This window comes from Heteronotia binoei, chromosome 18, assembly GCF_032191835.1.
Source record: "Heteronotia binoei isolate CCM8104 ecotype False Entrance Well chromosome 18, APGP_CSIRO_Hbin_v1, whole genome shotgun sequence".
Classification (NCBI taxonomy): Eukaryota; Metazoa; Chordata; class Lepidosauria; order Squamata; family Gekkonidae; genus Heteronotia; species Heteronotia binoei.
Genome location: NC_083240.1, coordinates 17,785,630 through 17,801,866, shown reverse-complemented (window position 1 = coordinate 17,801,866; position 16,237 = coordinate 17,785,630). Strand labels below are relative to the sequence as shown.

At 49.4% G+C, this 16,237-nt stretch overlaps 1 protein-coding gene across 1 annotated transcript in view; it reads right to left on the bottom strand.

The window, feature by feature from the left end:
- Window positions 1-16,237, bottom strand: part of KAZN (kazrin, periplakin interacting protein) — a 446,286-nt gene that overhangs the window by 284,192 nt on the left and 145,857 nt on the right. Inside the window, exon 3 of the mRNA XM_060259107.1 lies at window positions 7,477-7,738. Coding sequence (XP_060115090.1) covers window positions 7,477-7,738 — 262 coding nt within the window. The remainder of the gene's footprint in view (window positions 1-7,476; window positions 7,739-16,237) is intronic.

Sequence of the window (16,237 nt, the reverse complement as noted above, 5' to 3'; positions counted from 1 at the left end):
AACATAAATGCAACCAGGTGATCTGCCAGCATTGCAATGTCATAGCAGTGGTTATCCATCTTGGTATCACTACATCCATCTGATAGGAAACCCGGGGGGGGGGGCAGGGGAATGAAGCTGCCCAGATGGTCCCAGGTTCAATCCCTGGCGTCTCCCCTTAAAAGGACCAGGCTGTTGGTGATGGGAAAGACCTCTGCCTGAAATGCTGGAAAGCTGCTGCCAGTCTGTAGAGCCGATACTGGCCTTGATGAAGCAATGGTCTGAATCAGTGTAAGGCAGCTTAATGTCTCAGACCATCACCCCATCCAGCCTGGCACTGCCTCCTCTCACTGGCCAACACTGTTTTCCTCCAGTCTTACGACTAAGGTTGCCAATCTCCAGGTGGACAGGCAAAGCAAGGAAAACACCGCGCACTAAATGTTGCAATATAAGTGCAAAACACTCTTTTACTCAACCACTTTATCACTGTAATTCTTAAATGTCCTTCAAAGCAAGTTAACAGTCCTTAGTAGAAACTCAAACTTTAAGTATTGCCCGGTATGAAAATTTACTGTCTTCTTGTTTTTCTGTTGAGAGACGCAGATAGCCCAGCTGCTCCCCTTTGAAGAGTAATTCAACAGGTGTAGTAGCAGCAACACGAGTCCTAGGTTCAAGTTCTTGTTTCCTTTACACTACCTTTGGCCGCCATTTTTCCACTCCGGAACCCGTGCTTAGGCAACAGCTCACAGTCGTATCTTATCAATATGCACAAAGTTTCCTTATTTACAGGAATCTCCAGGTGGAGGCAGGGGATCCCTGATTGAAGCCCCCCCCCCCCCTCACACACACTTCAGGGTCATCAGAAAGCATCAGGGAGGAAGGAAATGTCTGTTGGGCACTCCATTATTCTCTATGGAGACTGATTCCCACCGGGTATAATGGCGAATTGATCTGTGAGAATCTGGGGCTCTGGGGGGGGGGGACTGTTTTTTTGAGACAGAGGCACCAATTTTTCAGCATAGCCCCTGGCACCTCTCTCCAAAACATCCCTCAAGTTTCAAAAAGATTGGACTAGGAGGTCCAGTTCTATTAGCCCCTAAAGAAGGTGCCCCATTGTTTTCAAATGAAGGCATTTAAAACACATGCGGTCCCTTTAAATGTGATGGCCAGAACTCCCTCTGAAGTTCAATCGTGCTTGTCACACCCTTGCTCCAGGCTCCACCCCAAAGTCCCCAGATATTTCCTGAGTCGGACCTGGCAACCCTACCTACCATCCCAAAACTGTTTGTAACTGGAGAAGCGAGAAAGTAAACCTGGAACTTCATGCAGTATGGAGATAGGGCTCCCCCCCCCCCTAAAAAAAGCTGAGGATCAGAAGGGACTTGCAGATTCCCTGAGGTATTCTCAGGCTTAAAAAGATCAGGGATTCCCTTCCCCCAGCTCTAATACGGAAGAACTCTATTACACTTTCAGCATAGCATCTGGTGCCTCTCCTAAAAAGCACCACCAAGTTTAAAAAAAATCTTCAAAAAGATTGGACCAGGAGGTTCAATTCTATGAACCCCAAAAGAAGGTGCCCCCATCCTCCATTATTTCCAATGAAGGGAAGGCATTTAACAGGAGCACAGTCCCTTTAAATGTGATGGCCAGAACTCCCTTCGGAGTTCAATAGTGCTTGTCGCAACCTTGCTCCTGGCTCTACCCCCCAAAGTCTCCTGGCTTCACCTCCAAAATCCCCAGATATTTCCTGTGTCAGACCTGGCAACCCTATGAACAGGTGAGGATCGCCAGGCAAGGATATACCAAATCCTGCCCTCATTTGGAGAGCAGGGATCTGCTGGCTGCAATATGGCTCTTCTCTGCTATTGCTATGGCCCCAGTGGTGTATATGCCCACCTGTTTACAATCCAGAGGCCCAATATTTGCTGGGCAAATCCTGGCGGTGCACTAAACACATTTGATGTTGGATTAGTTTGTTTAAATGGCTAGAACTCCCAGTGCACTGGAAATGGCTAGATATTACAAGTTTGATGGAACGAATCCCCTAAACTAATCTCTAAATCAATCTGCGCCAACGCTATTAGCGATGCAACCACAGCTGATGGGACAGAAGAAGTTGGAACAAGGCAGACGGCCACAAAGGAGAAACACGGATGCTGAGGGGGTTGGTGGGAAACAGAAAAATCATGCAAAGTTAATGCTAAGAGAGATTCACAGCACTCTCGGACATCCAAAAGAAAACCTCCTGGAAAGTGGTTGTGCTCAACAGAGAACTCATGTCCTCAGGTCTTTTTTTGCAGCAGAAACTCCTTTGAATATTAGGCCACCACCTCCTGGAGCCTACAGTAGACCCTGTACTAACAGCTCTGTAAACTCTTGGGGGATTGGCTATATCAGAGGTATGTGGCCTAATATGCAAAGGAGTTCCTGCTACAAAAAAAGCCCAGCATGTCCTAGACTCAGTGTTGAAGCAAAGATATGCCATGTTGTAGGGGTGGCCAATGGTAGCTCTCCGGATGTTTTTTCTGCCTACAACTCCCATCAGCCCCAGCCATTGGCCATGCTGGCTGGGGCTGATGGGAGTTGTAGGCAAAAAAAACCATATGGAGAGCTATTGTTGGCCACTCCTGTACATTGGTTTTTCTCCCTGACTTGTACATTTCTCCTCTGCCCAGGACTTTATATCCTGGGGGGGAAGAGGAAAAAAGAGAGAAGAGGAGACCTCTCCCCCAGTCACATGAAATTTTAAAGCACTAAAGATCGCACTAGGGAGGATTCACTGCTTCTTATCCAAAAGTCTTCTGGGATTTCAGCTTTCCAAATTAGCGTATTTTCCAAAAAAGGAAGAAGACTCTGAAGGTAAAATAATTTCCACTAATTAAAGGTTATACACAAAAGGTTCTTTATTATTGTAGATAAGCATACCTTGTTTGTGAGCACAGGGCTTTTGTATTAAATTTTTAATTAACAGGGACCAGAGAACAAACAAATAAAAACACCTATAAAGCTGCTTTAAGCAATCTTGGTATCTACATCCCATGAAATAAAGCAACTGACTGACACTCTGCTGCCACATGAACACATGAAGCTGCCTTATACTGAATCAGAGGTCCATCCAGGTCAGACTAGCAGCAGCTCTCCAGGGTCTCAGGCTGAGGTCTTTCACATACCTCTTACCTGGTCATTTTAACTGGAGGTGCTAGGGATTGAACCTTGGACCTTCTGCATGCCAAGCAGATGCTCTGCCACTGAGCCACAGTCCATCCATGTTCTTCAGTAAGAACATAAGAGAAGCCATGTTGGATCAAACCAAAGGCCCATCCAGTCCAACACTCTGTGTCACACAATGGCCAAAAAACCAGGCACCATCAGAAGGTCCACCAGCAGGGCCAGGACACTAGAAGCCCTCCCACTGTTGCCCCCCCCCCCAACAAGCACCAAGTATACAGAGCATCACTGCCCCAGACAGAGAGTTCCATCAATATGATGTGGCTAATAGCCACTGATGGACTTCTGCTCCAGATGTTTATCCTTGAAGCTGTCTGCTGGCAGCCATCACCACCTCCTGTGGCAATGAATTCCATGTGTTAATCACCCTTAATATAATGTCCCATTAAATCTGTCACTTGGAGGCAGGGTGCCCAATGGTAGAGTCAGGGCTTTTTGTGTAGCAGGAACTCCTTTGCATATTAGGTCATAGCCGCTGCCCCCCCCCATGTAGCCAATCCTCCAAGAGCCTACAGGACTCTTTGTACAGGGCCTATTGTAAGCTCCAGGAGGACTGGCTACATCAAGGGTGTGTGGCCTAATGTGCAAAGGAGTTCCTGCTACAAAATAAGCCCCGGGAGCCATTCTTGGGTAGATACCCATATTGCATCATGTTAACTGTGACTGATATCTAGAACTGCCATAATCACAAACAGCACTGTACACAATCTCCTTTTATCATTGATAAAATTAAAGTGGGTGGCCACCGAAATTCAATAAAACTCCAGCCGATTCACCTAACACACAGGATGGTGTAACACCCAATGAAACAATGTTTTACTTGAAAACATTTCCATTTCCACATCCAACAAACACTGACTTCCTGATAATCCAATATGGATTTGGGATGCTTTCTTTGGCTCATGTGTGTGTTACCCAAATAAACCCCTTCGGTTGTCTTCTGGGAAACGCCATTCTAAATGAAATTAGAGGGATTGCTACATCGTACCAAGAGACCCAAGGTGCCTGCCACACTCAAGGAAAGTTGATTAATTTGAAATGGAGTGTTGGAGGAGAGGAGAGTTCTACAGATACCATGGACCACCCCCCCACCCCAAAGAAAAATAAGTGGGTTCTAGATCAAATCAAGCCTGAAGTCTCCCTAGAAGCCACAATTACCAAACTGAGGCTATAGGGCTTTGGTCACATTATGAGAAGATATAACCATGAAAAGAACAGTTAAAGGCAGCAGGAAAACAGATTGATGGACCCAACCTGAAACGGATGGGCCCAACCTGAGATGGATGGTTGCAGCAGCTGAGCCAGGTTGTTAATGATAGGACGCTTTGGAAGGCATTCATTCATAGGGTCGCCAGAAGTTGAAAGTGAGGGCACTTAACACACATGCATACCTTCTTGGTGTGTGTGTGCGCGTGGGAAAAGTTGGAAATTAACGCTGCATATAAAATTCACACAATGTTTTGAATAAACCCATAAACAGTTTCTGAGACACTTTCATATCTGTCATTCCAAGCTCAGAAACCTACGTTTCAAGTTGCCACCAGTTCACATCTCACCTGTTGCCACAAACTCGCACCCGATACCAGCCTGTCGTTCGCAAACTGTCGTGAGGATTCCAACAACTTCCCATGTGCACATGAAGTACTTTTGAGCACCGAACATGCTACAGTAATGCCAAATATGATTACTCTGATTCATTCCCTCCCCTCGCTCCTCCCCTCTTGCAGGTTACCAGCCAAACTGACGTTCAGAGTGAGCAAAGCAGACCCGCTGACACTCGAGAAGGTACAAACTCATTTCAGATTCTCACTATTTTGTAACGCTGAAAGCAAAAGGTGAGAAAGCGAGAGTTAAATACACTCAACGTAGCGAGCAAAATGCATCTGAATTATGGAAAAGATGCAAAAGAGACACAGTGCAATCTTATGCAAACTTACTCCAGTCTAAACCCACTGCCACTGAGCTTCAACTGGATTAACTCTGCCTAGGATTGCACTAACAGCATCCCAAGTCGTCCACTGCTGTTAAAGAGAGCCCCCCCCCCCCTCCTGTTGCTGAAATAACCATAAGCTCCTGCCACATTAAAAGATATGCACAGGAACCATTCTGCCTGCCTTCGCTAACTCAAATGCAAAAAAAAATTAACGCTCATAAATCACCCTTTGCTTACACGAACAGCATCTCCCAGCTCTAGCTGTGCCAAAACTGACAAGGCAGCACTGAAAAGTTTATCTGAATGCTGCAAGAAAAGGCAGAATCCAGACCACCTGTTCAAGCTGGGAAGCTCCGGCTTGCATTTCCCAGCCATTTCCTCATTACCGCATCCACATCCTCATTAGCGCATCCACAGGAGTTGCCCATTTCCCCGCATAGATGGACTCTTGCACATGAAAAAAAAACCCCTATCATAAATCAACAATTGCTTTTCAAATTGCTCTCCCTTCTGGCGCACTCCCCCCCCCCCCCCAACAAGCGATGGTGCTTCCCCAGCATCCTGCACAAAACCACAGGAATCACAGAACGGTATCATTTTGACATAGCAGATTTTTTTTTAAAAAAAAAAAAATCTTTACTGATGAGACAGGGGCACATTCGGAATTTGGCGCATGGAGGAAAAGCAGAAGTCAATGAGCAGATTCCACAATCCCCATGCGGTGGGTGTCTTAGATTTCGACCAATTCAACACTACCAATAAAGACATCCCTCCCCCCCACACAGAGATCACTCTCTGCCAGCGTTTTAAGGGTGGAAGCGTCTGCTCTTAGCCCAGAGCCACCCGCACCACCAGAGAGCATATCATGACATCACCGCTCCCCGACATCGCAGTTCCAACCACACTCTGTTTCCGAGGCTTCGGTTGCCACATCAAAAGGCCACAACCAGAAGCATCCGAAATCTCACTTTCTGGATCACCAGAGGTGCAAAGCCGGTTAACCCTGTCTATGGCCCCTTAGCATCCCAACATTCCCCATTCAGGAGGGAACGCGCTGTGCCGTTTTGACAGCATCCACCACATCGGGTTGCACCTTCGCAAGGGCTGACATCATCGGGCATGCTCTCCTAGGCACAGCAGCTGGGGCCGGACAAAAGCCAGAGACCACCTCCCTGGCGGCCACCCGTCAAAATAAAAACCCATGGGGCTCGATCGGGCATCAGGCAGAATAGCACCCTTCTGTTTCTGCCCGGCAACGTCCACCTAAGGACCTAAGCCAGTCAATTCTCCTGTCAGCCCCACACACCCCTCCCCACAAAAAAAGATTTGCAAAAGCAAACAAACAAGCAACCCCCCCCCCCCCTTACACTTTGCAAATGACCCTATGTCACATTTTGGGCTGCAAACTGAAGAAATACCAGTTTTCTTAAAGCTGGGGTGGGGGGGATAATAAATTTAAAGGGGGGGGGGCCTTCCCAAAGAAGGCAGAAGGACAACCCTGAGCACAGGCAGACAAACGCCAGCGGATCGGTTTCCTCGGAAAAGGGACACTCGAGGTGGCAACACCAGGACACCCTCCTGCAAACCAGCCGCTTTTGAAATCGTGTCCATTACTCCCACTCCCTTGCAATGCCTCGAACGATTCCAAAGGAGGAAATCCGGCAAAGCGAAAAGGACCGAGGCAACTATAGCGAAGTATTAGGGGAGGCGATGGAAGAGGAGGAGCGGGAGAGAAAGAAAGCCAGCCAGCCCGCCCCGCTCCGCAGTGAAAAGTTTGCATCCCTGGGCTGCCACGCAAGGCACGCTTCCTCGACTGCACGCGCGGGGCCGCTTACTTCCAAGGAAGCCCTGCACAGGAGGCAGGCTCGTGTTGCAAAAGAGGGGAAAGCTGGGGGGGGGGGGATGGGGGTGAACGTGCCGTTCAGAACAAACGTGAGGCACGTCTTGGGTTTGCACACACATTCACAAACCCCGACCGTGGAGCGGAGCCGCTTGCAACCCCCCCCCCCCCTCCCCGGAGCCTGACGGCGTCGCAAGGCTCGCTCCGAGAGAGTCGTGTGCGGACAGCCGAGCCCTCGCAACTCCCCCTCCCGGGCCCGCAGCCCGAGGGCCCCGATCCCGCGTCTCCTCGCGAGTAAGACCCCCCCCCCTTCCCTTGGAGCTCGGCATCCCAGGCAGACGCGCCCGGGGATCGCCGAAGCCCGGCTGCGGAGGGGTTGGCGACGTCCTTCCCCAATGGAAAGGAATGTGGGGGGGGGGGGCTGCAGCTCCTTCCAGCCCCCTCCCGGCCGAGGATCCCCAGCCCCCCCGCCGACCCAGCTCGCCCTGCCCCTTACCTTGGAGGTTGTGCTGGTTGTTCTCCATGGCGGCGGCGGCCGTCTCCGTGGCGTTGGGGCTGCCGGTGGGGCTGGCGTTGGCGGCGGCGGCTGCAGCAGAGGCGGCGGCGGCGGCGGAGCAGGCGCTGAGCTCGGCCAGGCGGCGGTTGGTGGCCGTCAGCTCGGCCCGCAGGGTGCTGACTTCGAGGCCGGCCGCCTGGATGGCTCCATCGATCCGCAGGGCCAGCTGCTGGTTGCCCTCCATCATGCGCCGGATCTTGGCCTGGGGAGGGGAGGACGAGGCAGGCGGGAGGAGGAGGAGGAGGAGAAGAGGCTGAGCGGCGGCGGCGGAGGGGGAGGCGGCATCCTCGCCGGGGAGGGCGGCTGGAGGGCTGGGACCCGGGAGGAGGAGGAGGAGGAGGGCGCCTCTCTCTACCTGTTGGATCCCCTCCCCATCTGGCCCTCCCGGGAATGCAGCGCGGCCGGCCGGAGCCGCTGGGCAAAGGACATGAAGGCGGGGAGGGAGCGGGAGGAGGGGTCGGGGAGAGAGAGGGGAGGCGAGGGGAGGGGAGGGCCGCTTTAAATGGAGCCTACCATCTGCGCAGCCCGGGCGGGGGGGAAGCGCGCAGAGCGAAGCCCAGCAGCCGGCCCGGCTCCAGCCGAACCCGAGCCTTGCCTTTCCTCTCTCCCCCTCCCCCCGGGCTCGATGCGACGGTCGACCGGAGCCGGCGCTCGGCCGCGCTCTTGCGGGCGCCTTCCGGAGCTGCAACCTCGCCGGGTGCGGCGGGCTCAGGAGGGAGGGAATCCCTGCAGATCTTGTTAACGGACCCGGAGCTCCCCGGGCGCATCCCCAGGGAATGAGCCTCTCCCGGTGGAATGCAAATATGATTCCCAAGACCCACCCCCCCAAGACCACCAAATATGATTTCCAAGACCAGTGTTCTCTCTAAGTTGAGTTAGGGTGAGCTCGCTCACAGATTTTTAGCCTCCAGCTCACACATTTTTGCCTTAGCTCAGGAAGGATGACTCCAGAGGCCAGAGCACAAGAATTGATGCAGGAGTTCACAACTTGAATGCCGGGAGCTCACAAAATAGAATCTTTGCTCACAAAACTCTGCAGTTTAAGACCAACGTTCCCTCTAAGCTGCAGAGTCTTGTGAGCAAAGATTCTACTTTTGCGAGCTACTGTCACTAAAGTTGTGAGCGACTGGCATTAAAGTTGTGAGCTCCTGCATCAATTAGTGTGCTCTGGGGCCATCCTCCTTGAGCTAAGACAAAAACGTGTGAGCTGGAGGCTAAAAATCTGTGAGCTAGCTCACCCTAACTCAGCTTAGAGGGAACACTGCCCAAGACCCTCCCCCAGACCACCAAATATTATTCCCAAGCACCTCGGCACCCTTCCATTCGATGCATTCCAAGCCTAGCGGTCTTTACACGGAAGGAAGCTCCACTGAGTTCTATTGGCTTCCTCTGCAGCAATGCTCCCTCTAAGCTGTGGAGCCTTGTGAGCAAAACTTCTACTTCGTGAGCTACCGGCATTAAAGCTGCAAGCTGCTGCATCAATCAGTGCTCTGGGGCCATTTTCCCCCCTGAGCTGAGACAAAAAGGTGTGAGCTGGAGGCTAAAAAAAACTGTGAGCTAGCTCAGACTGACTCAGCTTAGCGGGAACACTGCCCTAGAGTGTGCATGCACACTAAAGGGTCATGACCTCAATAGCCTGTTCCCTGAATATTTGTGTGTGTGGGGGGGAACCCCTCATCTCTTGGAGAAATCTAAACTGCTTTCTGTGTGGGCCTTTACTCCGTCAGCCCTATCCTAACAGGCGCAGTGGGACTCACTTTGGAGTGCCTGCACCTAAGATGGGTTAATGAGTATTGCATTGCCGTACAGGACCCTGCGGGATGTCACCCGCCAGAAGAAATCTTGGCCAATTAATTACATCAGCTTTAGCCAACTAACTGATTAATTTGCATGAAAGTGGGGGAAAGGTTCTTTGTAAAAAGCAATGTTTTTTTTTTACTCACGCGCTCTCTGTCCTGCCCAAGAGCTGCACCATCTCTGCTTCCCCCTTTCATTCATTACCCCCAACAAGGCATTTTGCTATATTTTTAAATTGCTTAGAGGGCTTGCAAACTTGCAAGATGACAATCAGATTTCTCCTCTTGCCAATAACATCACAAATGTTTGCACCACAATCCTGTGAGGTTGCCTAGGTAGAGATAGTTTTTTGCCCAAGGTCATCCAGCAAATTGGAGGCTACCTAGGGATTCGAACTCCTCCCTGCGTTAAGCCCAGCATGCATCTCTGTTATCCCACGTGGGCTCCTTTTAGGGAATGTATGAAATGTGTCACAACACATTCCTTCTGTACTGCTCCGAGGAGCTGGCATGATAACAGTGGTTAGAATGGCTGCTCTACAATTGGAGAGGCCTGGGTTTGAATCCCTGTTTGGCCATCTGGTTCACGTGGAGCACTCACTTTCATAGCCTAACCTACCTCACAGGATTGTTGTGCGGATGAAAAGAATGAGGGAGAGAACCAAATAGGTGGCCCTAGGAGAAAGGCTTGCTCATAAAGAGGAGGGAATGCATCTTTTAAGATGCCATTCGCAGCATTTAGAAAGTACTTGATTTTAAGATTCACTTTTTTAAAAAAAAGATTAACTAGGTACACTGTTTCTAGCTGATTGAATGTATGTGATTTATTAATCTTATTTATTTATTGAATTCCTAGCCTGCCCACCCCTGCATGGCAGAGCTCAGAGGAGATTATTATAAATTATGGTAAAATAATATTATATCAACAATTAAAATCCAATTAAACCCTATTTATGGCACCAATTAATACATTACTCCTAAATCCACTTCACATGCCTGCTTAGCAGATAAAGATCTGTGGTACGGGGGTGGGGGGTAGGAGCTATATAAGCTGGAAGCACACTGGGAGAGGCCAATACTGATAGGACTAACCATCTCAACCACAGACCTGGTGGAACATCTCTGTTTTACAGAGATGTAAAAATATAATAAGTTTGTTCCACCAGGCTGGTGCCACAGCCAAGAAGGCCCTGGCTGTGGTTGAGGCTAAGTGGACCTCCTTTGAGATCAGCAGATGTTGCTCCATTGAGTGTAACACTCTTCGAGGGACATATCAAGAGACAGAGTTGGGTTGCCAACCTCCAGGTGGTTGCAATAGTGGGATCTCCCACTATTGCGACTTACCTTGAGGCAACAGAGATCCGTTCACCTGGGGGGAAAGGCCACCTTGGAATGTGGATTCTGTGGCATTATACCCCACTGAAGTCCCTCCCCTCCCCAAACTTCACTGTCTTCAAATGCCGTCCCCAAAATCTATATGTATTTCCCAACCCAGCTGGCAATCCTCAGCCACCCTGAGCCTGCCTTTGGTGGGGAGGGCAGGATATAAATCAAATAAATAAATAAACCCTAAGAGAGGCAGACTTATTTTTTTAATCACATTTATATCCCGCCCTCCCCTGATGGGCTCTGAAGTTATATTGGTCCCAGACCACATAAGTCAATTAAGGACCACACAGGTCAATTAATGTAGTCAGCTTAGTAGCCCCAGTAGTGGTACCTATAGGCAGCAACCTCAGGCACACGTACTTTGGAGAAAATCCTATGGGAATCCACACAGTTCACTCTTCAGCAATCATTGCACAGATTGGGTCGCAATACTGTGCAAGAGTTTGAAGCAAAATTCATGGGCGTGCACTTGGTCACCTGAGCAGGAATGCAGTTCTGGATGGCTTGGCACCAGAAGGAGTGGCCTAATATGCAAAATAGCTTCTGTTGGGCTTTTTATGGTAAACAATGGTGATGTCAGGGGGTGTGGCTTAATATGAAAATGAGTTCTTGCTAGGCTTTTTCTACAAAAAGGGCCCTGGTCATCTCTATGGGCCATCCTTGCAGGGCCTGATTATATGATATTCCCTGTATTCTCAGGAACCCAGTGGACCACCTTAAGGTCTTTTGAAGGCAAGCAGGATGCAACAAAAAGGAACAAGAAAGGAGACAGACAGTGTTCTTCATTATGCGGATCAGGAATCTCCAGTGGTTCAACAGAGCCCCACATTGGATTGTGAACTACTACAGAGCTGAAGGACTTTTCCCTCCCAAATGCAGCCTGCCAGTTAAGATCTACCTCTCAAGTTCTGCTCTCTATGCCCTGGCCTTTGGAGGTGATGTGGATGTTGGCACTGGCTCTTCCCTTCCTGCCCTCCCTCTCATATTTGCCTCCATGGACCTAGGGTTGGGTTGCCAAGGCCAATTCATATATATGAACATATGAAGCTACCTTATACTGAATCAGACCCTTGGTCCATCAAAGTCAGTATTGTCTTCTCAGACTGGCAGCGGCTCTCCAGGGTCTCAAGCTGAGTTTTTTCACACCTATTTGCCTGGACCCTTTTTTGGAGATGCTGGGGATTGAACCTGGGACCTTCTGCTTCCCAAGCAGATGCTCTACCACTGAGCCACCGTCCCTCCCCTAAAAGAAGCATTCTAGTAATACAAGATGGTAGGGGCCTGCGTCTAGGGTTTCAGAACAGTCCATACAGTTTCAGAACAGCAGCTGTCCTCAACCAGAGCCAGGGCGTTTTTGGCCCTGGCTCCAACCTGGTGGAACTCTCTGATGAACAAGATTCATGCCCTGTGGAACTTAATGCAGTTCTGCAAGGCCTGTAAGGCAGAGATGTTCCATCAGGTAGTCAGCTTAGTTTGACTGAGGACAATGATAGCTCCTGCTTCTCACCTCCACCCCGCCACTCCCCCTGTGGCGTAGTGGCACAATTTGAAGTTCCCTAGTGCCAGTTAATTAGGCTAATTGCTGTATTTTGCTGCTTTTAATTGTGTATTTAATTTATGATTGTCTTGTCTTGAGGAACACTGCCCTGAGCCCTGTTTACAGCTGTTACTTCTTTCTAAAGTAGAAATTTAATACATATAAATAAATAAGCCATCCTTCAAGAAACATCTGGGGACTCTGGGGGTAAGGCCAGGATACTTTGGGGGTGGAGCCAGGAGAAAGGTTGTGACAAGCGTAATTAAACTCCAAAGGAAGTTCTGGCCGTCATATTTAAAGGGACTGCACACCTTTTATGGAAATAGTGAAGGATAGGGACACCTTCTTTGGGGGCTCAGAATTGGACTCCCTAGTCGATCTTTTTGAAACTTGGAGGATGGTTTGAGGAGAGGTACTGTTTGCTATGCTGAAAATTTGTTGCCCCCACCTCAAGCTCTCCCAGAGCCCCAGATAAAAGCCGATCAATTTTCCATTATACCCTATGGGAATTGGTCCCCATAGGGAATAATGGACTGCCCAGCAGACATTTTCCTCCCCCCCTCCCCTGCTTTCTGATGACGTTGAAGCGGGGGAGGGCCTCCAAACCGGGGGATCCCCTGCCCCCACCTGGGGATTGGCAACCCTACATGGATCATCAGTCTGATGCAACATGGTGGTGGTGGTTGCCTGGAGTCATTGGGAACTGAGCCTGGGGCCTTTTGCATGCCAAGCAGACACTCTACCACTGGGCCATGGCCCTTCCCCTCCTTTCAGTCTGAGTCTCTGCCCTGCAGTGGATGGAAGAAAAGCCCTATAAGCCCTCAGGAGAGGGGCCCGGGGGCAGATTGGCCATTTAACTTAAGGGAAATTTCCTGGCGTTCCACTGCTTGAGGGGGCCAATAGTGGCCAAGTTGGCTTCTTAGGCTCCAAACCCGGGAATCACGTTTTTTGCAGCAAAGTCCAAAGCAGCCCCCATTCCTTCAGCTGGGCTCCTTTTCTCTGGGCAGCGCCCCCCCCTGAAACGTACTAAAAATAACACTGGCCAATTAGTTGTCTCTCACTAATTGGGTTCTGCTTGCAGGGAAGCTTGCTCTGCCAGCAGCGGCTGCGTTGATCCTGCCTTTACCTTCCCATTGCCGTTCGGGAAAATAGAAGTCCAGATGTCAGGAGGACAGCCGTGCCCAAAGGGGGGGAGAACTGCAGGGGAGCCAGGAATTGGGGGACATTTGTAGGGCTCACGTACAGGGAGGAAGAGAGCCTGTGGCAGAAATCCAGGGGACAAAGACGTGAGCGTTTCTAAATAGAGGTAATCAAGGACTGGGGGGGGGGGGGGTGTTTGGGCAATGGGCATTACTGTTGGCCTACTGCAATTATTATTCTGCTTTCCTTCGTGAAACTCTGAGAACCATATGCGGTTCCTGTAAGAGCTGGTGAATAAAATGGAGGAGAGGAGAAAGATGCAAACCGCTCTTGGTCCTCACTGGGGAGAAAGGTGAGTTATAACTAAAGTAAACACAAATACAAAATTTACACAGGAGTACAGGATCCAAGGGACCCAGGCATCATGTGAAAGATTTATGAAGAAGGAGAAGGGTTGGAATTATTCCCCGCCCTTCACTCGGAGTCTCAGAATGGCTAACAATTGCCTTCTCCTTCCTCTCCCCACAACAGACACCTTTGTGATGTAGCTGGGGCTGAGAGAGCTCTGAGAGAATTATGGCCAGGGGTGGCCAAACCTGCTTAATGTAAGAGCCGCATAGAATGAATGTCATATGTTTGAGAGCCACAAGACATGAACATCAGATGTTTGAGGACTGCAAACATCTCATGGCTGGATGGATGTGAGGGTAGAAGGAAGGAAGGCACATAGATGGGGAGGGATCTGTATTATGAGAAAAAAACTTATGAGAAAAAGGTGGTTGTACCTTGGTTCCCTGTCATTACTTACCTGACTAAAGAAAATATTTTGCCACTAAATCCTATTTATTCTTGTTTAACGTATTTTTAATGTTGTACATGATGTAGCTGTATAAAGTGTATGATTTGGAGTATTTTTCAATAAAAGTTTAAAAGGGGGAAAAATAGATGGGGAGGGATGGGGAAAAGAAAGCAACTTTAAATGCGTTCTCCAAGCTGCTTTCTGTCTGGCTGGCTTGGAGAAGTGATTTAGAGAAATGCTTTCTCCAAGCTGGCCAACAGGGTGCTGGAGGCTTTGAGAGCCACGCACTATGTGTGAAAGAGCCACATGTGGCTCCCGAGCCGCAGTTTGGCCACCCCAGACTGTGGCTGACCCAGGATCACCCAGCTGGCTGCATGTGGAGGAGCAGTGGGGAATCAAACCCAATACTCCAGATTAGAGTCCCCCACTGTGAACCACTACACCAAATTGGCTCTGCTAACATCAGAGTCAGTCACGCTTTACTTTTAGGACTGGCTGAATATTCCCTACTTTCTTACACCCTTCTGTATTTTGTCAACCATTTCTGTTTGTCTTGTGTGTGCATGTTGTATGCTGTTGATATACAAATGGTACTGTCCTATATGTACCAACCATATGCCATTTATATGCATGATGTGTACCTATAAAGTATAATGCTGATTGACACATGAATAATGCTGGGGGAAAGTGTAAGGGGGGAAATTTAGTGCAAGGAAAGTTGCACACATAATGAATTGTGGGTATCAGGCCCAAGAGGGGGAAGAGAAATTGCAAATGGAAATGTTCCACTTGAAACAGTAGGCACAAGAAATTCAAAATCATTTCAAAGCACATGACATTCACAACAACCCTGTGAGACTGGATAAGCTAAGGAAGAGGAACTGGCCCAAAGTTGCCTAATTCCGATCAGGTTTTGAACCCAAGTCTTCCCACTCCTAGCCTAGCACCCGAAACGTTATACCACACTGGATCTCTATTGCTCTCCCCCATCTCTTTTTCTCTGCCCTTTTCCTCTGCCTTCTCTCCTTTGTCAAAATTGAAGACTGTACTTCCTCGAGGCAAGAACTCAACCCATGACTGTCTCCAAAAAGGAGGTCCCAAAGCTTGCTTACTTCTTACCTATACACCAGGCTTTCAATCCAGATGCAAAGTGCTTACTCTAAATTGGAGCATGCATTCAGTAAGAAGGGACTGGCCTGTTGGGTATGTGGACTAAAGTTATGTATAATTAATGGTGTTCCTGCCTGGCTCATTGGAGCCTGGAGGGCTGAGCTTGGGGACTCAGGAACAATGCCCTGCTCCAATCACGGGCCCCCTGCTGGTTTGAATGGTCCAATGGCATTCTAGCAAGGGAACCTTGAAGGGTATATAGTTGGCTCCGTAGGCCCAGTCTTCAGTCTTAGAGTCCAGCCATTACCATGCTGTACTTAATAAAAGAGCTATGATCACAGCAACTGCGTCTTTTCCTCGCATTGAACCCACTATATTATATGGCCTTTCTTACTGGGGAAATTTACCAGAAAGCTGCTCACACCAGGAGCCAGTCAAGTAATTCCCCCTCTCAGCACTGGCAGCACCGCAGGGGCCAATTGGCTTAGACCTGTGTAGTAGTAGCAGCAGCAAAAGCAGGCAAGCCTACCCTACCCTCTGCCCCCCCCTCCGCAATTGTCCTCATCATCACAGCAGCAGCAAAAGCAGGCAAGCCTTCCTCCCCCTCTGCCCCCCCCTCCGCAATTGTCCTCATCATCACAGCAGCCTCAATTTAATTCCAGGGCTGTTCTAACCTGCCTCTGCACTCATTTATAAACCAGGCTTTGAAATTTTCTCTGTAGCCTAATGACATCGTTTAAAGAAATGCCTTCCAGGTCAGCCTCTCAGTAAAGGACAGCTGGGGTGCTTTAAAATGGATTTGGATCCCTCGATTACTCCATACACCCAGCTTTGGCACAAACCTAGCAGAAATGCAGGGATGATATTAAGATGCAGCAGTCTCCCACAGAACCTGGAGGTTTTAGAGTGAAGCAGTGGGAATCCCGGGCT